Source organism: Chroicocephalus ridibundus, chromosome 1 (genome assembly GCF_963924245.1).
Source record: "Chroicocephalus ridibundus chromosome 1, bChrRid1.1, whole genome shotgun sequence".
In the NCBI taxonomy this organism is placed as follows: domain Eukaryota; kingdom Metazoa; phylum Chordata; class Aves; order Charadriiformes; family Laridae; genus Chroicocephalus; species Chroicocephalus ridibundus.
Window position 1 is genome coordinate 124760912 of NC_086284.1, and position 23061 is coordinate 124783972.

At 38.0% G+C, this 23061-nt stretch overlaps 1 protein-coding gene across 1 annotated transcript in view; it reads right to left on the reverse strand.

Moving 5' to 3' along the window:
• Positions 1 to 23061, reverse strand: part of ZPLD1 (zona pellucida like domain containing 1) — a 34141-nt gene that overhangs the window by 3330 nt on the left and 7750 nt on the right. Inside the window, exons 2-9 of the mRNA XM_063320418.1 lie at positions 18186 to 18299; positions 12717 to 12937; positions 9418 to 9599; positions 8685 to 8757; positions 5102 to 5199; positions 4364 to 4444; positions 3354 to 3525; positions 1844 to 1952 (exon numbers count right to left, since the gene is read on the reverse strand). Of these exons, the coding sequence (XP_063176488.1) occupies positions 1844 to 1952; positions 3354 to 3525; positions 4364 to 4444; positions 5102 to 5199; positions 8685 to 8757; positions 9418 to 9599; positions 12717 to 12937; positions 18186 to 18291 (1042 nt within the window). The 5' untranslated portion in view covers positions 18292 to 18299. The remainder of the gene's footprint in view (positions 1 to 1843; positions 1953 to 3353; positions 3526 to 4363; positions 4445 to 5101; positions 5200 to 8684; positions 8758 to 9417; positions 9600 to 12716; positions 12938 to 18185; positions 18300 to 23061) is intronic.

A 23061-nucleotide genomic window follows, 5' to 3' on the forward strand; every position in this document is an offset into this window, starting at 1 on the left:
CTGGACCAGGGTTGGCCTTGAAAATAGTATAAGCGCCTCCACACAGCATCACACCAGAGTAAACCAGCACTGCATCCTGGCATTCCTCATCCAAAACCAGATAGTTCTGTTCATGTTCACTCATGACCTTCCCCCTTTTCTTTCATATTATTCATGAACCTCACATTTTTAATGTGCTTATTTTCACAACAGGAAGGGCCAGTGGGAGGAAATACTAATTCCCTTTCTGCTCCAGAAGGAAAAGTGAAGTGCAAGTCAGATTGACTTGCCCCGTGCCACTCAAGAAATTTGTGGCAGAGTTCAGACCTGAAATCCCACGTTTTTCAGAGTACTTCCCATCAACTCATCCTTCTGTCAGCAGGAGTGGGGTGCTCCAACAGCATACTACGGAGGTGCAGAAATACGTCTAATATAAAAAGCTTTAGCCACATACCTCAAGTAGAAGACACCTAAAAAGATACTATTTTCCTTTTTCAGCCTTATTGATGTTTTCATTTAAAAAAAAAAAACAAACAAACACAAAACTCAACAGTTGTCAAGAAATTATAAAATCATTTATCCTTTCTTTGGGGTCATTAAACACCCATGGGCAGATCTATCTTTGCTTCAAGTTATGCAGTATTTAAAGGTAATTGATGAGTATTTTTTTTAATTGTTAAAATAGCATTCACAGCATTTGAATCATAAGCTTTATTACCTAATAAGGGTTGCTTATATAACAAGATTTATCTAGTTTCCATTCCTTGCCTCAGGCAGCATTTCTCTAGCATACGTTTGCCTGAACAAATCTGTCATTCATTCCCCATAAGAACTCAGGCATGTTACTTTGAAGTTAGTCTTTTTCACTTTTTCTTGACTAATCAGATAGCAGCAACTCAATTGGGACTACATACGATGCAGAACAAAAATACCCATTTTCATTGTAGAAACATTGCTTATAACTGAGTATTTGTTCTAAAAATGGTCTCTTGCTACATGGGTCCCAGTTCTGGAGGGTCAGTTGTTTTCTTTGTATATGTGGGCACAACCACTTTGCACGTAAAGGATTTTATTCTCAAGTGTTTCAATTATTTTTCCCAGACAGGAATCAGTCCTGCTCTCAGCTTCCTAAATCTAAGACTGCTGCAATTAGTTGCTTAACTGCAAACAGAATTTCTTAATCATTTTTCAGATATTTTATTTTTATTATTTTGTCAACAGCAGTCACAAATTCTTTTCAGAGACTGCAAGTTACATTTAGAGAAGTTTTATTTTGTTTTTATAAAAAAAACCTTTGGCAATAGAAATGGAAATCATGGAATTTCACCCTGGATTTAAAAGAGTAGATTTTGGTCCACTATTTAGAATTTACAATGTGTTTGTCCTATTTCTTTCTTATAGCTGAAGGCTAAACATAGCATGTATTAATTTTATGCAACAGATAGAAACCCACAGGTGAAGCTGTAAGAAATGGTGAATAGAAAGTGACAGTGAATATTCATTAGCTGTCCAAATTAAATTGCAACACTGAACACAGTACCTTAAATTCCATTATCTTCAGTGAAATCTGACAAAAAAAAAGAAGTCAACCCACTGAGTGTGGGCTTTTATAATAGCCTTATATGCATAACAGTATCCCACAGTGATTTTACTAGGGTAGGGAGGAAGCATGTGAGCCAAACAGAAATATTAGCTCAAACTTTCTACCAAAGGCTCTAACAGTAGGGGGGGAAAAAAAAAAATACCCATCAAACTCATGGAGAATCCACACTTTAAGTCATTGCAAATTTAGATTAAACTGCAAAACATTTCCCCAGGTTTCTGAAATTCCAGCAGTCCATAGAAAAAGTTTGCTTGTTCCTACCACTCCTTGTAATGATGGGACCAGCAGAGATTACAGCATTGCCAGAGGTGCTCTGAGGGCTCCAAGTTGTCCTCCCACCAACATCTCTTCTTTCTCTGTTACTGCAAATCTGAGCGGTTAATCAAAACAATCACAGTTTCAGAGTGGAATGGAATTATTGCCCTTCTGCTCTTCCTGTTTTAACGTAAACTCTTTTATAAGCAATACTACAACTTTGATTTTATTCCTTAGTATGCATTAAATTACTTTGCAATAAAAACAGCTGCAATATTCCCTAGAAGTATATCTTATAAATGCCTGGCTTCCCATTGTATTTTGCCTCACTTCGTTTACAGAACTACATCGCTGTTGTGTACAAGATCCATCTTATAGTGCATTAAATTTTCAGTAGTTAATTTCCCAAAGCTTTGTTTACAGATAGTTTTCCCCAACAAATGTGTTTTGCTTGACTAGGGATACACAACATGCTACAATCCCTATTCTAGCAAGCTTGTCAAGTTAAAGTTCACACATTTTTCATGGAGTTCTAAATAGTAACAACCCACATTAAAACAATCCCCAGCACTCTTATCTGGAATCCACCTTTAACATCTTTAACTTATGATCTACTTTAATCTTGGGTACTCAAGAGTACTTCAACCCAGAGCATCTCTTTAATTTCAACTTCTTGTGAAAGAAATTCAAAAACCTCACAACACAAATTCTCAGTAGAAACAATGAATTATTTAGAAGTGTAACATAAAAGTATAAAATAATGTACAAGATGTCAGACGTATACTGAACTGAAAGCATTTTAAAATTCTAAATGGAAAGTCATTCAACAGGAAATGATACTGCATTCTGAAGACATCAACACAGAATATTCTGCACTTATAGGTTTATTTAAATGTTTCCTTTTCCAAAATATATTTGCTGCTCCTGACGCTCCTAAAATTAAATATTTTTTTAATTGATACAACTTCATGAAATTCAAAACAGCAGTTTGCAAACTATAAGGGAGGTGGTAATAAACTATAGGGGATGTAGTAAGTTAGATTTTTTCAGTATCAGAAATTCTTTCAAATTTTCCTTGTCAGTATAACTGAACTTACTATAGCTTTAAGTTTTCCATAAATTCAATTCTAAGATATTTATAGTCATCCACTGTGACTGTGGATACCTTGGTTTCTTAGATGCTATGCTAAGAATATAATCTCTGAAACTCTCAGAGTTGTTACTTCTAAAAACGAATTAAGGACCAAAAGGCAAAGAGGTTGTTTCTCGCATGTTCAACAAACTGTGTTTTGCAGATTTAGTATTATTCTATCTTGAAATGACAATATTCATTGCCCTATTCTTCATCGGTTGTTTCACTTTCCTTCAGAAACAAAAAATATTCTTACTTCAGACTCTACAAGTCACCTTCAATCTGTACCATCCAAACCTCCATAGCATTTGGATGCAGAATAACTCCAGCATGCCTTTTTTATATCCAGATAATAAAGAGCAATCTCCATCCACAGAAACTTACTGGCACAAGAAAAGGACAGTCATCTGCTCTGCACAGCTTTGTCACACAGTGAAGGAAGACTGTAGACATCTTCTGGTTCTTGTGCTTCACAAAGCGAAACACCTCAAAGGAAAACCGGCCCATTTGGCTCTTGCCATTTTCAATTATAGTTGTCTGTGGATCCTTGTCACAGCTAGTTTTTGTAGAAAAGATTAAAACTAGGATGAGCAGCTGTATAATTAGAATTTTGAAGCTCTTAGCTGAGAACAAGATAACTTAAGCAGCAAGTTCAGTGCGTTACCTCCTTGGAAATGAGCACAGTGCCCTAATGTCCACCACGGGCAGCCACAATCTGCCTGTTAGGCTGCACAGTCCTGTGCTGAAATGCCTTCCTATAAAACCATTATGTTTTGTTTTGCAACATCACAGTGATAACCAAGGTATCATTTAATTCCTGTGCCCAAAGAAACTTAAGACCTGAAGCAAAAAAGTAAATCAGGTACGCTAACTGATATAGACAAGTAACTCCAAATGAAGACAGTATCTCTCCAGCAACCATCGCTGATAAAATTTAATCTGAGATACTGCCAAGGTATTTTTCAAAGTTCCAATTCAAATGTTATTACTGGGAGTAGCAGCAGGAGCATCTATTTATCCTTAATCATTTGCGTAACTGCTTTTCTGAACTGGAGTCTATGATGTTTTACATAACTGTCATTCACCAGAAGGGTACCTTTGGTAAAACAAAGGCCAGTTTAGCCATTCAGTTTGTGTGTTTATGGTATCTCTAGTAGAGACATTTTAGATATATGCTTCTCTACCTTCATAATTCTTATGACTTTGCACTTGCTTCTATGTTTATGTTCACAAACAAGATAAGTCCTGACATGCTATTTGTAAGCACAGCCCTCAGCACTCCCTGCTAATACTGCTTAGAGTTTCTGGACAGTTTAGAACACCACTACTGGAGAGATTTATAACTGCTTTTTAAAGGAAGGACCCAAAAAGCACTGGGTTTGCACAGAACCTACCTGAAAAAAAGATCGTATCGAAGATCATCACTAGGATTACCAGATGGTGTGGTGTAACAGTAGTCCATCAAAACATTCCACCTGCACAGGGAGCAAAGTGATAGATGAGGGGAACTGGCAGCGTAAGAGTAGGGGTGGAGAGTCAGTGAGATAACTCCATGTGAGATTAAAACCAGTACAGGCAAGTGTACAAACTGATAATGCAGGCTGTTACATTAAAGCTGAGTTACTACATCTAACAGGTCATGTACAAGTCATCCTGCATTTCCAGTATATCACCTGTTTCTTCCCACAACTTAAACTAAATGGCACACCATAGCAGCAGAATTGTATTTTTAAAAAATCATTTTGTTTCATGCAGGTCAACCACCATACCAACACACGTTGTGTATCTCGTCTCAGAAGTCATGGCCACATAGGACTAGATATCAAAACCATTCCACTTTTAAAAGCTGTGGAGTTTCTCACTTGATCTTACAGAGGCTCTTTCTTAAATAAGAGCAATATAGGATTTAAAGTATAATTCAGGAGAACTTCCATAATGAGGACAGCAGCAAGATATGCATTCCCCATCAAGGACCTGATACACTCCAGCTGAGGGCAATGATTATCAAACAACAACTATTATTTTAACATACAAAAGGCTATAAGAAAAGACAGTTGCTTCTAAATCAGAAAAATTTGCAACACCAAGAGCTGAATAGCAAGCAAGACAAGAAATAACATCCTTTATGGTACCTGCCATCAAGGTTGGTTGCTCTTACAGCTGCATATATTTTGGTTTTCAAAGGTAAACCTGTACTTGGAATAAGAAGCTGCTGGCTGTAGGATGAATCCTGGAGGAAAAAAAAAAAAAAAAAAACCAACAAAAAACCACAACATTGCCTCAGTGTACCAGAAAGCCCACTGTAACAATTCATCTGTATCCACAGACTGAACTCCTGATCTAATATTTTTGACCTTTCTATGTAGGACAGTCATTTACTTTGTCCTCCATAAGGGAAGAAGCAAAAGGCAGTGCCAGAGCATTTGCCTACAAGTTTGTCTGTAAAGATCAACAACACTTGACTGGCCTTATCCTATGCAATTATTTTGGGGAATCTGTTTATGATTTTATGAAGTGGTTGGACTGGTGATTAAAGAAAAGGTATCATTCATTGACACCTTAATATCTCTCCAATCGCCTACAAGCAAACATAGCAGCTACCGTGGTTTTCTAAAGGAGGAGCTTAACTAGGGTTGTCACAGTGCACCCTTTCCTAGGAAAGGTTTTTAAGGTTATTATCTGATTTAGCAGACACAGCAATGCCACCAGGTTTTATATATCTTAAACAGTAGTCTGGGAGAACAGACACATTCTATTATCCAAAATGTAGTTTCTACGGAAGTTGGCTTGTTGAAGGCTCTAAGTAACAAAAATTTTCATTTAAATTCTAGTATTTCAAAAATGCTGTTTCAACAAAGCAGCATAGAACATAAAAGTTGAGAATTCCCCATATAGTACTACATAGATATAGCTGTTTTATTGGTTTCTTGTTCAAAGGCAGAACTATTAATGTCACTGTAGCAATGCCATGAAACAGATCTGACAGACATTAATTCAGCATATCAAAACACACTTACTGGTAATGTCATTTATGTCAAATCAGTTGCTAATCCAGAAAGCACAGGGACTCAGCATATTGAGACCTCTCGTGAGAGGTCGAAACACACAATACATGAGAAAAATTTTGTTAAACAGAATTTTGACTGGGTTCAATGTGGCAAGCAAGACTAAGAGCAGCAGCTGACAGCAACAAGAAGGATTAAGCACATAAACAGAGTATTTTTTCAGAGGGAACAATGCCAAAATTCACAGCATGCCCAATATTCAAACTCTGCAGCATCAGAGGCCTCAGGAGGTACACATGCACAGACAGACCAGCTGTGTGACATACATAGAGCAAGTCCTTGAAGTGAGATCAGGTAAGTGAGATTCAAGTGAGATCAGGTAAGTTTGTCGTCTTTAAAATTAATTATACATTTCTCTAATACATAGCTCTGTCACATTTTGCAACGATTAAAAAGTCTACATCAAGTCCATCACTATTACATTCCATAGTTATGCTTTTTTTCGAAAAGAGTATTTTTTTTTATTCATTTAGACAGATATTTGCAGGAAGGCCTAAAAGCACATAGCCACTTAAGCTCTGTAAAAGCCTATTACGCATTCTACTACTAAAGCTGAGTCTATCATAATGGCTCCTCCTCTTGTCTTTCCTAACGCTAACACATGCTAACACCACAAAGTAAATGTAAATATCACTTAGTGAGGGAAGATGGAAGTACGCCCAGCAGATAAAGAGTCAATGTTAGGAAATAACACTACAGCTAAAGTCTGAAAGTATGGCTGGCTGCTCGCAGTCAAGAGCCACATCTGTACAGAACCCCTCGCCAATGCCAAGGGTGAACAGGAGCCTCAAGGCCCCTCCCAAAACCAGGACTCCTGAACAGAGACCAAGTGAGCCCACAGGATCAGAGCTCACAAGATCATGGGCAATGCACATGCTGCATTGTACCAGGCAATGCACAAGCTGCCCGTGTATACACCCAGCCTTAGGATGTGAACCTGAAGAGCATATCCATCACTTGAATCTGCCAGCCTTCGCAGTATTATTCATGCTAGTGTTACTCACTGGAGTGATACAACTGAAATCAGAAGGATAAGACATCACTTATCATGATCAACTTGTAAACTCAGTGGGGTGAGGAGGATGAAAGCCCAGCTTGGCATGCGGTATTTGAGGAAAAAGTGTGCTCAGTACAAGCATTAATAGCATTTATACCTGACTGTGTGCAGAACTGGGCACTGAAAGGTAGCAAATGTGTGGTGGTTAATGCTTGTCTTGACTGAGAACTTTGGCTACCCTCACCCTGCCCCATCATTTTGGTCACAGGTTTATTTAAAAATGAGAGAAGTATAATTCGGTCTCTTCGCCCAAGTAACAGGCGATAGGACAAGAGGAAATGGCCTCAAGTTGTGCCAGGGGAGGTTTAGACTGGATATTAGGACAAATTTTTACACTGAAAGGCTTATTAAGCATTGGAACAGGCTGCCCAGGCAAGTGGTTGAGGCACCATTCCTGGAGGTATTCAAAAGATGGGTAGACATAGTGCTTAGAGATATGGTTTAGTAATGTTTTTTTTTCAGATTTAGGTTGATGGTTGGACTAGATGATCTGAAAGGTCCCTTCCAACCTAGGCAATTCTATGATTCTATAATCTTCATTTTAACAGATTAAAGCTTGTTACTTGGAGCTCTGCTCTGTCAAACAAACGTGATTTTTTCCTAAGCGTGCCTTTGGAAAATGTCCTGTTACAATATTTATAGCTCATTATGTTCAAAGCATAAAGCATTGACTTTTAAATCAGTTCCATGAATTATAACTCACCATCATGATGGCATGAATAATAATGCAAAAAAATCAGATTCATAATTTACAAAAACATTGCTTGATAGATTGAAAAATTGATATTTAAATCAGGTATTTAAAATGTATGAATAAAAATTTTAATCAACATGAAAATATCATTTCAGGGATTAATGTTGTTAAGTAGAGGTCTGGATTTTTCACTTTTTAATGTCACCATCCGCATTTATATAGTAAAAGCTTATAAAATAATGCATATTCAAGTTAGATTATCTAAAACATATGGAAGAAGTGTGAGTAGAAAGCTATTAAAATTAACCCTTGAAATCTTGAAAGTTGTTCACACCATGAGGCAACAAAGTACAGTGGGCTATATATTTGGAACAAATCCCACATCCCTCACTACAATTGCTGATGATCAAAACATTCCGATGAGGCTTGAATATAAAAATACCCCAGCAAAAGTGATACAGTTTACTGCTAAGGGAACAGGTCTAAAATATTTTTACAGAATTCAACTGAGTATTCCCTGGATCAGTACAACGTACCTATATAAATACACACACAGAAATATACACACGCACAATAAATGCAAACACAACATTCACATGGCACTACAACCTGAAAGCCAGAACTGTAAACTGAGGAACTGTATCAACACTGGACAAAACGACTGTGTGTGTCCTCAAAGACCAACCCTGTAAACACAAGACAACAGGTACATGCAAATAAAAAGGACAAGGGAACTCGGAGATGAAAGATGCCTGGATGAAAGGCCTGGTTCTTCATGGGAAGAGTGGGGAGGGAATAGCAAATAACGGAGTCTGTACTTTGCTCTGCTAATCCAGTTTGCACCCACATAGTGCAGAGATTAATTTAGTCCAGGTCATACTACTGTGTTTTATACTCACATTGTAAAGCAACAAATTCAAAGTGCTGATAAAGGTACCATTGTTCTCTCTTACAGAAATAGCAGCTGATGACCTACAACAGAAGCAGAAACCAAAAACCATCATGAAGAAAGTTATCTTATTTTTATGTTTACATACTTCTGTGTTTTTTATGATTAAAAAAAAATCGAGTCATGTTACAAGGAGTTAATTTATGCATTTAGGTTATAAACTTCAGAAATAGGAATTTATAGTGGAAACACTGACAGAACCTTAACTATGCAGAAAGTAATGGATACTGTTGAAAACATGAATCAGAAAAATAATTAGCAGAAAGACAAAGTGACAAAAAGGAACCCACTTTTCTTGATGTACAAGGTTTACTCATTGAAATATTTTCTCTTGCACTATATATTCACATGCTTACGACCTATTTTATAAAGAATTTCCATTTTTTTGCTACCATTTTGCCACCAGAACATCTGAATTTTAAGGGAAGTTTTACATTATTCTAAGGCTCTCTTCATAAACTACGTTATCTCATACAATGATGCTACAGAATTTTCTTTTCCTTTGCATCATCTCTTGTTTCAGTGCTTTTTCCTTTCCCTTTAACTCTTGCACAGCTAAAAATCGCTATGTTGACAATACTGCTATGGTTTGCATATATTTAGGTGTATATGCATATATACACATACATGTGGGCTTACATAAACAAGGGAATGAAACACATAGATATGAAAACTACACTTACGAAGCAAGCTGGGTGTTGTTAACCAAGTACTCCAGTGGATAACTACAGCTAAATTTGTACAGAAGCCCAGGCAAATAGCTGATAATCGTTGGTGGGTCTGGTGTATCGATATAGCCTGAAACATTACCTATCTGTACCACTGAGGTATTTCCATAAGCATTGATACCTCGAGCTGAGGATACCTATTGAGAGAGACAGAAAACAACTATTATCAGAAAATTAACTGTGGAACAAAAGACACCTAAGGGCAGTGATGCTTTAGCCCGTAATTTACCCAGAGATATCTTTCTGGAATCCTTCAAAAGAATCAATCCCTGTTCATAAAACACAGACTTAAACAACATTTGAAAAGAACTGATGAGTCCTGGAAGCATTTTATTTTTTTTTTGGTAGGTACTTCTTTTCTGAGCATTTCCAGTGAATTCACACGACTTACTGGGAAAAGATGAAGGAACTTTTCTATTACAGTTAAAAAAATAATCAGCTTAAAATGAGCTTCCATATGCAGTAATAAAGTCAACACATAATAAATTTCCTTCACAGGAGCAAAACTCTGTCACTCTTGAGCTTCGTTTTTGACACATCAAAATCAATGTAATTTATAAGCAGATACAAGTCAAATAGCTGAACTCCGAGTTTGTGGTTTTGTCTACATTATACATCTCTAAATCTAAATTACAAACTTTGTGCAAAGAAACACTGTCAGAAGTGCAAGAGCTGAAAAGTAATACAACCTTAATACCAACGCAACCTTAATTCAGTTCCTGGACATGTGCTATCCTGTGCTGCTCAGGTTCAAAGAGTGTGCAGAGCCAGCAACAACATGCAGCTCTCCGGAAAACTGAAGGCCACCCTTTCCTCCTGGTAGCAGTCTACCCCACTCCATCTGTAGCTACTGATCTGAATAAGGGGGTTCTTTGAAAACGGCAGGTTAGCGTCACAAATTACTTTCTCCATAGAAACATACACAATAAGGACAATTAATATGGCATTTGGCTTCCACCGTAGCAGTTCTTGTATAACTGTATTAGCAAAACAGATGCTTTCTATAGCTTTAGAGTACACAGTTCCTTAAGACGACATTTCATTATGGAAGAATCATCCTGAGGTGCACATGAGCTGTAAAATTTTGCACTAAGTAGCACAGCATACACAGCAGGTATTCCTCTGGCTACAGAAAACGCAGCTAGAAGATAGATGTGGCCAAAGACTTGGCCAATAGTCTACCTAATCATTTGCTAAATGGCAGGAAAATGATGATAATAAAATTTCCTAGGATCTATTCCTTGCCTAAAAAACACAGCCTAGAGTACTAAGGTTAGTATAGCCAACTACAGATCTGTTTACATTCCTCAGAAATGGGAGGAGGACCTGGGTTTTACCCGAGTTCTGCCTGAACTGTTGTCTTTAACTTTTATTGAAAATGAGTTTGAAGGTCTTTGCTGTGAAACACAGCCAAGAAATGCATAGGATTGTTCTACTCCAGTGTGGGGTACATGATAAGAAATGCTCCCTGCTCCTTTATTCTCTTTGTTTGCAGCACAGCATGCATAAACTGAGAGGGGATGAGGAGAATTTTTTGGTTATATTTTTAGCAGCTGCTGCTTTGTCTTTGTATCCTGTACAGCCTTGTGGGGGGCTTCATGGGGAGCTCCAATTATTTGGACTTAGTAGACTGTTGGGCTTTTTTGTTTTTTATTTTTGGGGTTTTTTTGGTTGTTGGTTTTGGGTTGGTTTTTTTTAGACATCAAGTTCTTAGAATTATAATCAAATAGAAAGTTCAGGGAGTTTACAATGTGTCCGACTCCACAGGAAAAGAAAATAGTTGCTTCCTGGCAAATTCTTCTACTGCAAGTCATGGAGGTGCTATAGCTTTTCAGAGAAAGTGGGGGAAAAAGAACCTTGAACTTGCTGAACTGTTTTTTGTTGAAATTTTAAAACAAAACTCAGCCTGAGGCAAAGAGGTGACAGAGCACATTGAACTTTTCAGCCCATTTTCACCAAATTATTAGCAACAGAAAACAGAGGGTTTGTTATAAAAACTGACAGGTATCATCAAGTGCAAGTCTGAATTCCAGACAGAATACAAGCCTTAAAAATAATACATTTTTACACTTGTTTTTGTAAGTTATTCATAGATACTTTCATACAAGTCATCACTGCTTGTACAGTGTGATAAACACATAAACTGCACAACTCCCCTCTCCCTCGGTTCAGAAGGTTTGAGACCTGACTTCCCCACCCCGCCCCCACCCCTTCAGAAGGAGATAGCTTCATCGAAGAAAATGAAATTATACTGGTACCAAACAGACTTCAAAGTCAGCTCCTAGATCAGATTCTGGTTCCAAAATCTCACCCACAGCTAAGGGTTTGATTCAGTCATTAGCTGTACAAAGATGCCATTATCCATGCATGAAACAGCAACATAAAATGTAGACACTGAAGTCACACCACCAGGCAAAACACCATAGCACAGAGTGACTGTGCACTAAGAGATCAGAGCTGAACATACAAATCTAAACTTCAGTCCCACATCTTGACTTTTTTGTCATGAATTGAGTGCATAGGTTAGATAGATAGCCTTTTTTGTGTGTGTGTCAAACATTCAAGATTTGCTTGAAAACTTCAGATTGTTGCCAGGCAGTTCCATATCGAGCTGAGAACTCCAAGGAGGTACAAGACCACAAGGCACTGCTAGGAGAGGCGTTTACTGTGGGTTAAGCCTTCTAGCCAGACTATCACCCTGAGACATTCAGGCCCATGGTAGGGGGTTTGGAACTAGATGATCTTTAAGGTCCCTTCTAACCCAAACCATTCTATGATTCTATGAGGCATTGACTTATCGCGGAACACATAAGATCAGTCAATCAGTCAGCAAGCCCTTCCCATAGGAGAGCACAGAAGTAGGTACCCAGACTTTCATCTACCTAACCCAATCTTAAAATATTTTACTTTCATTTTCCAAGTGGGTATTTGAAAAGTTTCAGCAAAATTTAAGGCATGTTCAGCATGAGTTTTGAAAATGGCTTGGAAAAATCTCATTTTTCCACTAGAAAAAAATATTAAAATGAAAAATATACTTCCTCAAAGGACAAATGTGTGTCCCACCACATTTTCTCATTAGTAATCAAGATTATAAATTACCAACTTCCTCTGGTTTTCTTTGATGTATGCAATATATTGCTAGCTGGGCAAGGCAATGTAAATATTATCTGTAAAAGATACAATGCTGTCAAGGCCATTCACTTGATCCTAAGCATAAACAGCCATGCTACAATTTCACTTTGACCTTATCTTACCACTAAAGTGTTTCCACAGGATTCCAAAGTACTCAGATTGATGATGAAAATTACCACTGCTGGAAAGGTGTTGTTATTGATGAAACCCCTGCAGTGGGCATCCCCATGTTTCCCATTCAGTGCCAGATCTGTCTCAGAATAACCAGAGAAAAGAACTGTGCAAAAATTTATCTTCATAGTGATTGTCTGTACTCCACAGAAAACATTGATATCTCGTTCAGCTGCAAAAAAAGAATAAAATAAATAAACAGAGAAAGACAATGTAAGATGATGTATTTCAACTAATCTCCATATAATTATTGTAGCAGTTAGTCTAGTGTTGTAAATTCTGATCAAATCAATTTTTAGACCCTAGTCACAGCAAAATATTGGAATATAAAGGTCAGAATTGAATTATTCCAAATAACGGATTTGACTCTACAACTTCACTAAAGAGAAAACAGGAATTAATATGGTACGTAGTCTACCACACAACAAAACCATTATTCAAAAATTCCCCAGCAAATCATTCAGTAGCACATTCATAAACTGAAGCACTGCAACAGTGTGGAAAACAGCAAGTGGTTAAATAGTTGGAGTCTGACTAAACAGCCCCTGTCTGGAACAGAAATTTCCAGCAATTTTGAGAAACTCAGGAGGCCGAGCTCTGCCTTCCAGCACACTCTGGCATGGAAGTTGAGTATGTTTGTCTGAGGTTGTCTGGAGTCCACTATGTATGAGACTGCAGTCTCAGGCTGTGCAGACTTTCAAGTATAATCAACAGCATATCAGAGCAATTTATTATGATATCTTTAAAGTTGGGGTTCTTTTAAGAACCATCAACTTTAGCTTTAATGAAAAATCAGTTGGCTCTTGAAAGACAATGATCGATACTACAAAGTGTCTTGCAATCTTTCATTGTGTACATTATGACAATATAAAAGACCTAGAAAACAGCTATTGTTACAACTGATCAATTTTTGAACAATAGCAAAAAACCTTCTTGTATGAATTTGACCTTTCATTCGAAATTTCTGAAGAATTTTTATGTATGTGAATGGAAAAGCATCAGGTTAGGATATAGGCACAAGCAATGATTTGTTTTGCTTTACAGCTATAACATAGCTTTTCTATAAGCTTTTCTCCGCCTGTAGATGATTGGGGTGGCTATTTTAGTATTTTCCCCTAGTGCTTTACACAAAGCCATACTGCATCGTGTTAAACACAGACATTATTCCTTTATATAACAACTCATTTATTACATCTGCTTAAAGATAAAGCGCTATTAAAAATTGCGGAACAACTTCAGTCAATACCGTACCATTAAGCCTGCTGAAATAAATTGTTTCGTTGCATTGTCACAACAGAGAGGAAATGAAATCTCCATTACAATGAACTAGCTCTTCCCCCACGGTACGGGAGCACAAGCAGTTTAATTTAGACAGCTTTAATGGTGGCTTTAAAGCCAAAACAATCAAGTGCAGGAAATAACAGCCTAAACTCAGTCCTGAGCTAATGTGGTGATACATGTTACTCACTGGGAGTAAATTTGGGCAGAAAGGTATGGAGGCAAGACAGGAGTTGAAGTGATTTGGCATGAAATTATCCTGGTTTGTACACATACATAATACCACTAACATAACATACAAAGATCAAGAAGAAGCTTGCCTTGGTATTCACTACATGAGGACTGTTATGATCCATTTAATGGGTATACTAAGAGAGAAGGAACAGTACAAAAAAGCAAGCAGCAAAGTGCATCTTTACACTTATTTGGACCAATGCACAAAGAGTCAGATTGTAACAAATTTGCTGGATGCAATATAAAGTAGCTCAGTTATTTTTATAACTCACTTAAAGCCTTTTAAGAAGCAGGCTATTACTTTACCTGTTAAGGTACCATTACGGCTTGTAAAATTCTTGTTTGACACTAACGGAAATGAGACCATACAGTATAAAAACAACCCTTGTGCTATACAGGAGGATAAATGACATCTCCAGACTGAATCTTTTCTGATACTACTAAAGGAAGTATTGTTGACAAATTAGTTCATTCTGGAATTAAAACAACATTATTTGTTCAGAAAATAATCCAAAACCCAGTGCAAACAGATCTAATATTCCTTTAGATGCTAAACATCTAGCTCATTTCTAGGGGATTTAGAAAAATAAATATTATTTCTATATATGTATAAGTTTAAACAAAAATATTTGCATTCCTGCAGTAAAAGCTTCTGGTTTTCTGAGTAAGAGAGGAGCAATGGTTTGAATGTTAGGTCACCCAGCTGATGGGGCCTTAAATGTAATGACCTCTTTGTCACAGAGTTTCCATACAGGCAAAGCACTTGGCCTCTTTCTGACTCAAATCACACAAACTGCCTTAGTCAACAGTATTCACAGGGTAAACAGAGTAAAGCTCAAGAGGTACACAGTTACTACAGTAACAGAGACCATCTTAAGCAAGGATGGACCCATGGCAACATGAGCCAAATGCTGACAGTTCCACTGCCTGCTTCCGCTCTGGTACCACCCTTCCACATATTGATAAGAACCCAGAACAGCAAAAAACCTGCAGAGGACAAGAATTTGCCACAGAACAAAAGGTGACAAAAGTCATTCCACCAGAAGAGGCACGCAAAGACATTTATAGTTCAAAACCAACTTCTCTGCATAAGCCTCCTCTTTGATCAAATCACTGCTTTGATAGTGAATTAAAATGCATAGTGCATGTGAAATAGCTGCAATGTTTTTTGTAGCCTCTAAGTTCTCAGGATGCATTTAAAGCAAGAGCCCCTGAATCAAAACTGTGTGTTTCCCATCTGAAGACTGCCAGAGTGCTATGGCTTCATCCCCCAAAAGCCTCCTAAAAGCTATGTTTTACTGCAATGCAGAACTAAAGCTTTTTTCTCTAGGCAACTCTCTGAAGGGCAGCAGGATCTGACCTTATTATATACTCTCTAGGACACGTCTTGCTTTTGGTATAAAACGTCACAGAATTTTCACTCTACCAGATATGGGGTTTCTTTCCTTCATCCTTGCTGACTACTGCATCCCTACACTCTAAAACAATCCCACTAACTGCAGAAACAAAAGTCCTGCCTGATTATTTATCATCCTATTTATGCAGCACCATCCCTATGCAAGAGACATCTAAGCAAACAATGACAAAAGCACAAACAAATGAAAAATGGATGAGCTCCAGGGTTCCTTTAGGAAGACTTAATTTCTCATCTTTGCTGAAGACAACTTCTGTTCTTCACAGCATTTAAAAAGAGTAGACAACTTCAAAACCCAATGGCTTCCTGGTATCTGCACATCACAGACCTCAGCAAGAAAGTCCATCTTCACACCATGTTTGCAATTTCAGCTTACAACAATGAAGATTTCTTGCATGGAACAAATAAGGAACAGGAAGAAAGTCATGTCCATAACCAGGCTCTGTGAGAAGTATGTCAGCCTGGAGGATACTGGTTTTGAAGTGTTCTCCTTTTTGACCTCTCTCTCTCACCACTCCCCTTATATTTGAACTCCAAATGCAATGAGGCCAGCACCCTCAAAGCCACAGCCTGAGCCTAGCACTGGGGAAGCAAGTGTAGCAAAGGCAAGGCCCTTCTCCCCACAGAGGCTCTCACACCCATCTTCTAGGGTTTTCAGAAAACAGAGTTCCAGCAGTTTCACTCAGCTCCACTAGCCCCAGCCCGCTACATAGTGGTCCTTTCTGCATACCGAAAATAATACCCATCAAATTTGGGGAAAAAAGGGTTTTCCGGTTTTCACCTCCATCTCAAATACACAACAGGTAGAATTATTTTTTCTTTCCTAGCTCTCAAAATCAGCACTAAGACTGTTAATTATATTCCAACCTTTGAATCTTTACTGACTGAGATCACAAACAAGAAAGAGCAAGACTCTACTCTCAGCTCCTACGGGCAGTGCAGGGTGATTAGCATTTACTTAAAAAAAAATCTGTTTACTTGTAACCTAACCAGATTTTCTCCCAAGTCCCTGAGATTTGGCAGACACGGAATCTGATATGACCCTTTTTTATGAGGCAGAACTGCAAGAGGCCCCTAAATATCCACAATATGAGCTGGACTCAATTCACGGGTATCACATTGCAAATATAAAGTCTTGGCACAGGGCTGGTGCAAAAAATGACCAGAGAAAAATTTTAAAAGCGCAGAAAGAGGAATCTAAACTTCCCTCTAGCTGTTGCAATCCTCTCAAGAGGCCTGAAACAGAAAAACAATTACCTGAAAAACTATGAAAGGTAGATCTAAGGCAGGTGGGCACAATTCACCCACACTTTCAAGGCAAGCCAGTAAAACTTTTACCTAAGAAGGGGAATACAGAAGTAATTTGTGAAATACTCAGTTAAACAGTGATTTTGTCACAGATGGAGACAACATATTTGATCATCTTTGCATGTCTTATTTCTCTCCTTTTCGTATTCACATCAACTAAGTGAAGAAGGATCAAACCCACTGTTGGTCTTTACATCAACAAAGCACCTAGCAGTGTGGTGGTAAGAGAAAACAATAAATAGACTGTAGGCCTTCTGCTGACTTAAGTTTAATAAAAGAGCTGATCCTTCCTGAAAACAAATCAAAACTAGTCTATTATTCAGAAAGCAACAACACTGAAAGGTATTACAGTGTAATACTATACTGAGAGTTCATCACTATACTGTTCAATTCAATTGCTACCTCCAAAACACAAGATGTGAGCGAGCCAGTATTCACAGCCTTTTTATTATTATTATTCTGTCCAAGAAACATCTGAGGCATGAAGGGTAAGCAATGTAACAGAGACTAAAAGCATTCTTTACCTGAGTAAACCCAGATACACATGTCAGTAAGACTGAAATTTAATTTTTATTTCTCATTGTATTAACAGCTCTGGACATCTGATGTCCCCAGAATGACTTAATTCCCATTTTCCTCACAGAGTCATGAGTGTACATCATACATAGATACGTTCCATTGCTTCATCTGTTCCTAACCAAGCACTTAACATTGAAGTGAGGCGCTAAATTTTGCCATCAACTTCATTTTGCTCAAAAAATAGATATATATTTCTTTATTTCACTAAAAGGACATAATTATATTCTCTTACCCAGATAAAACATGAAAGAAAACACAGTTAGAAGTTTCAGACTCTTAAATCTATAGAGAACACTTACAACAACATGACCTCTGGTGAATTTCTTGGACAGGACAGAGCTCTGGCAAAAGCAGGTCAAACCCCACTGATCCGAGGGGAGTTGTATTCATTACTACTAGGCTGAATTTGACTCATTGCACAATTAAGAAGAAAGTAAAGTGCAACATTAGAGGAGTTTCATTGTCACCGAGCCAGTTAGCACTTACTTAACGTGGAGTCCTACCCCCAGGCTTCAGACAGATTTAATGCTCTGTATTTAAAAATAAGCGCTGCTTTGAACCAAGACAATAAAGAAGCCATTAGAAAAAAAGTCTATTAAACACTTACCAGGAAACCTGCTATGGAGGTTTGCATCACAGTTGTATCCATTGAACTGAGCAGTCACTGAAAGCACTTTAATCGTCAGCAGGAGCAGTAACCATACCTGTTCCATTGCAAAGCCTAGCAAAACATTAGATGGTTATTACACACATCTGTTCATTGCATTAAAGATGCTTACTGCAGACATTTAACCGCTCGGGAGGTGATGGTCTCCAGCAAAGCTATTGGGGATAAAGCTCACAAGCTTATGGGAAAGAGGCCACAAGCAGCAGGGCCCATTTCTCTACTTCTGAGTAATAGGTAATTTCTATAAACTTCTACAGCTTTTAATCATAATTTGTGGCAAAAGAGGTACTCAAAGACGATAAAAAAGAAAAAATCCTTAAAATATATTCATAGATTAGGATTGCTTAAATATTTAAACTCCAACAACTTTTTTTGACATTTCATTGTACAAATTCTTTGAGAAAGACATCTTAGAACACTAGTTCTATTTTAGTCAAGTGCTTGAAAACCATACAGATAAATGGCTTGCTGAGCGATTCTCAGGCTCAAGGTCCTAGAATGAAAATCAGTTCATATCTATTTGCCAAAAATCGGTTCTTTGAAGCATACATGCAATTGCATTGACCTTAGTTGGCACAGACAGAGTTGGCACAGAAACCTGCATCCTATTTGAATTGTATCTGGTAACCAGGCCGGGAGATCAGAACACGTGAATTTCTAGTGCCTTGAGTAATTATTCCTCTTGAGAGAAAAACTCCAAGGTGTAATACCTGTGGTATTTAGCACAATGAAAAAAAAAATCTGATTCACACTGTTGTCAAAAATATCCAAAAATATTGAGATTCCTGTCCATGAATACAAGTATTACTGATTTTTTTTTTTATTTATTTATAAGATTTTGTAATCCAGGAAAATAGCTCTGCTGATGTGAACCTAAAATGCAGCAGTGCTCTCCATTTGCCTAGACAGGAATTGAACAATTCTAAGATTTAGGAGGTTTGCTTCTCTAAAACTATAGATACAAAGATACTGATCATCACCTGTCTCCAAGTAGACAGGAAAGACCACTTGTAAATTCTGTAGATAAAGCACACCTAAATGCAGCCATATCTGCCATGGCAAGTCGCAGTCCTGCAATGCTGGGAAGAGCTGGCAACAGCACATGGAGAGAACATTTGAGACAAACCCTCAACTCTTAACTGGATCTTTCATGGCTACACAGCTGTCTGAGCTAAAGTCTGCCCAAATTAACAGAAAGGCTTCCACTAGTTTTCAAACCATGCCCACAGAGTACACAAACCCGGGATTTCAAGCCTTGTGTTGAAAGACAGAGCCATAGAGAACACTCTCAAGTGCTCTTTATCACCAAACAAACCAACTACAACACTGAGCCAAACTCTACTAAGAAGACAAAGGCATGTCCAAATGTCCAACCATTCACTCCTGTGTAATTCTGCTCAGAAGTACATGGAATAAAAATAGAAAATTGAAAGCACCAGCTTCCTGGTAAGCATGTATGTTTTGTAAGTAAGGTATATGTTTTACTATGATATTAAAAAGCAGTTTTGCTAGCAGGTTCTGCAAAACTTCCTCAAAGTGTGACCTATAGCAACAATGAAACTCCCTTTTAGTTTCAGGTGGATACAAAACTCTAAATTAAAGCACTCTTTGACCCTCTAACTCCTTTTCCATTAGATTCCTTTGGAGGTTGACAGCACTTGCAGATAATGTTGATGAACTGTGAAAACAAAGAAAATAAAATTCCTAACTGGGTTGCTACAAAACCTCTGTATTTTCATTATCTCCTCACCCTCTCCATTACTCTCAGATGGAGAAGTAAGGTGGTGTTTTGCTTGTTTGTTTACTATGAAAATTCATACTTTATTTTGAAAGAAACATTTTTTTCCTTTGGAAAATTGGCATTTCTCCAGTGTACTGAAGCCTTACCTCTGCTTGTACAACAGTTACATCAATAAAGTGGCTATTATTGTTCTGTTGTATATGAGCTGGTTTCTGATGTCCATTACAACGGTATAAATCAAGGGCAATTTACCAAGATCTAAATCTGACTTCAATTTTCTAACTACCACAGTATTTTTTGCTCAAAATAAAAAAAAAACAAAACTGTTTGAAAAGAGTTTAATGAAAGATGACACTGACAAAGCTGTAGCTATTATTTCAGATGAAAAGCAGAACCTACAATAAATTCTAAAATTTTAATTATTGAACTTAACTCCTACTGCTGTGTTTCAGAGGAAGGAGAGATGATTGCTGAGGAACAAAGCTGAATTAAGACATTAAGTATTTATAGCATTAGTTCTCTAGCTGTATTCAGAACAAGTCAGATTTTAACACAACCAATAATGCCTTTCTTCCTGACTATTGACTCATCTGTATACGGATCAACATGCAGATCCACATCACCGGTTTAGTTGAGTACTGCTGATTTCAGTTAAATATGTTAGGAAAAGGCATTATTTTTCATTTCTCAGGAAGATTACAGGGCTAGAAAGCACACTGAGAAGCCAACCTTGCCTATCTGCCTCCCCCTAGCAAGAAGGCAACCATTCCCGCTTTTCCAGTCTTTTCTTAAAAGGCCTCTGATAATTTATTTCTCAACAGAAATTTCCAAAACTTCAGCCCCCAAATGTATAAGGCATACTAACCAAAAGATTTGTACCATACTGATACTGCTGAACATTTCATCCAATTAAAGAAGCCTAAAAGTTTTATCAAAATAGTAACAGAAACATTGTGATCTTATTGCCTGTACATGAATATAAAATGAAAATTCCAAGTAAAAAAAAAATCAAAGGTAATATGCAGGTACCAGGAATAGGGTGATTTATAATTCAGGATGAAACAAATTCTTGTGGAATATATTTGCCTTTTTTTTTTTTTTTTCAACTTCATATGCAATTCTTAAAGGCATTTGGTACTTTCCAAAAAAGAAGTGCTTCTTTAATCTTGTAGCAAACATATTTGGCTGTTAAGAAGACTTTCAGGATTCCAAAGATGCCAACACAAACTGCAAGGGAAATGGGATCTTTTCTATCTATGAAACTCTTAACTTAATTGACAAACCCATACCAGGCTTCACTGATGTACCAAGAGTTCTCTCCTGTGGTCTTCAGACCTCATCTCCAATTTTCTCTGCTGAGCAGCTTCAAGAATCTTAATCTCTCAAGGATCTCTTTTAATCTCTCAAGAATCCCACACCTCTTGAGTGGAGGGACTGCAAGGCAGGGACTGGGAGAGCAGTGTCCCTCCCATTGTAAGAAAAGACCAGGTTCATGACCACCTGAGAAACCTAAACTTACATAAGTCTATGGGACCTGATGAGATGCATCCCAGAGTCCTGAGGAAATTAGCTGACGTAGTTGTGCCACACCACTTTCCATGATATTTGAAAAGTCATGGTAGTCAGGTGAAGTCCCCAGTGACTGGAAAAAGTTGCCCCCATTTTTAAAAAGGGTAGAAAGGAGGACCCTGGGAACTACCGACCTGTCACCCTCAAATGTGTGCCTGGGAAAATGATGGAACAGGTCCTTCAAGAAGCTATGCTAAGGCACATGGAGGACAGGGAGGTGATTTGAGACAGCCAACATGGCTTCATCAAGGGCAAGTCCTGCCTAACCAATCTAGTAGCCTTCTATGATGGAGTGACTACGTCAGTGGACGAAGGAAAAGATATGGATGTATTGTGGTTTGGGCTGGACCAGCCACTGAATGAATGACAGATGCTCTCTTTGACTTCTCTACCTTCAGAGAAGGAAGAGCATTTCCCTTTAGATGAGAGGGGAGAGAACGAGACGAATAGTGAATTTATGGGTTGAAAAAGAAACTAAACTACTTTTATTTCTATTTTATTATTAATATTTCATTAAAGATCATAATATTAGTAAGAAAATAATGAAATACATGCAATACATACAGAACCATATGATGACCACATCACCAGCAGGTACTAGGAAAGTCCCAGACTGGACTCAGAGACAGATGGTGACTGGACTCCAGACATGGATTCAGGAATGCATGAATCAGGGTCAAAGGCAGACAAACAGAGAGTGTCCTTCTCAGACACCAGCCATAGAAGAAAGAGGCTAACCCTTCGATCCCTCAGCTTTTATAGCGAGCATGATGCAGATGGGATGGAATACCCTGTTGGTCAGTTTAGGGTAACCTGTCCTGTCTGCTCCTCCCCACAGGTGCAACCCCCCTACACTCTTCCACTTCCGAATCTCAATGTGGCACACAACAAAGTTAGCTGACGTTAGTTGTTATAGCAATAAGTATAAGAGCCTCTCTGCATACCATTCCTTGGTATTAACTATAAACATAAGGCCTTATCACTCTGGTAGCAGACACTGTCTGAAGAATATACCATTAATTTCAGAAAGTCAGAAGAGGTTGAACTAAAAAGTAAAATTACTACAAAGAAAATTGGTTCTGTTTTACCTCAAAACAGGACAGGATATTGTCTATCTGGACTTCTTTAAGGCCTTTGACACAGTTCCCCCCAACACCCTTCCCTAAATTGGAGAGATAGGGATATGATGGGTGGACTGTTCAGGGGATTAGGAATTGGTTGGATGTTGCATCTAGAGGGCAGTGGTCAACAACTTGATGTCCAGATGGAGATTGGTGACAAGTGATGTTCCTCAAGGATCCATATTGGGACGAGTACTACTTAACGTCTTCATCAATGACATAGACAGTGGGATTGAGTGCACCCTCATCAAGTTTGCCAACAACACCAAGATGGGTGGTGCAGCTGACACACCTGAGGGACAGGATGCCATCCAGATGGACTGGACAAGCTTGAGAAGTAGGCCCATGTAAACCTCATGAGGTTCAACAAGGCCAGGTGCAGCGT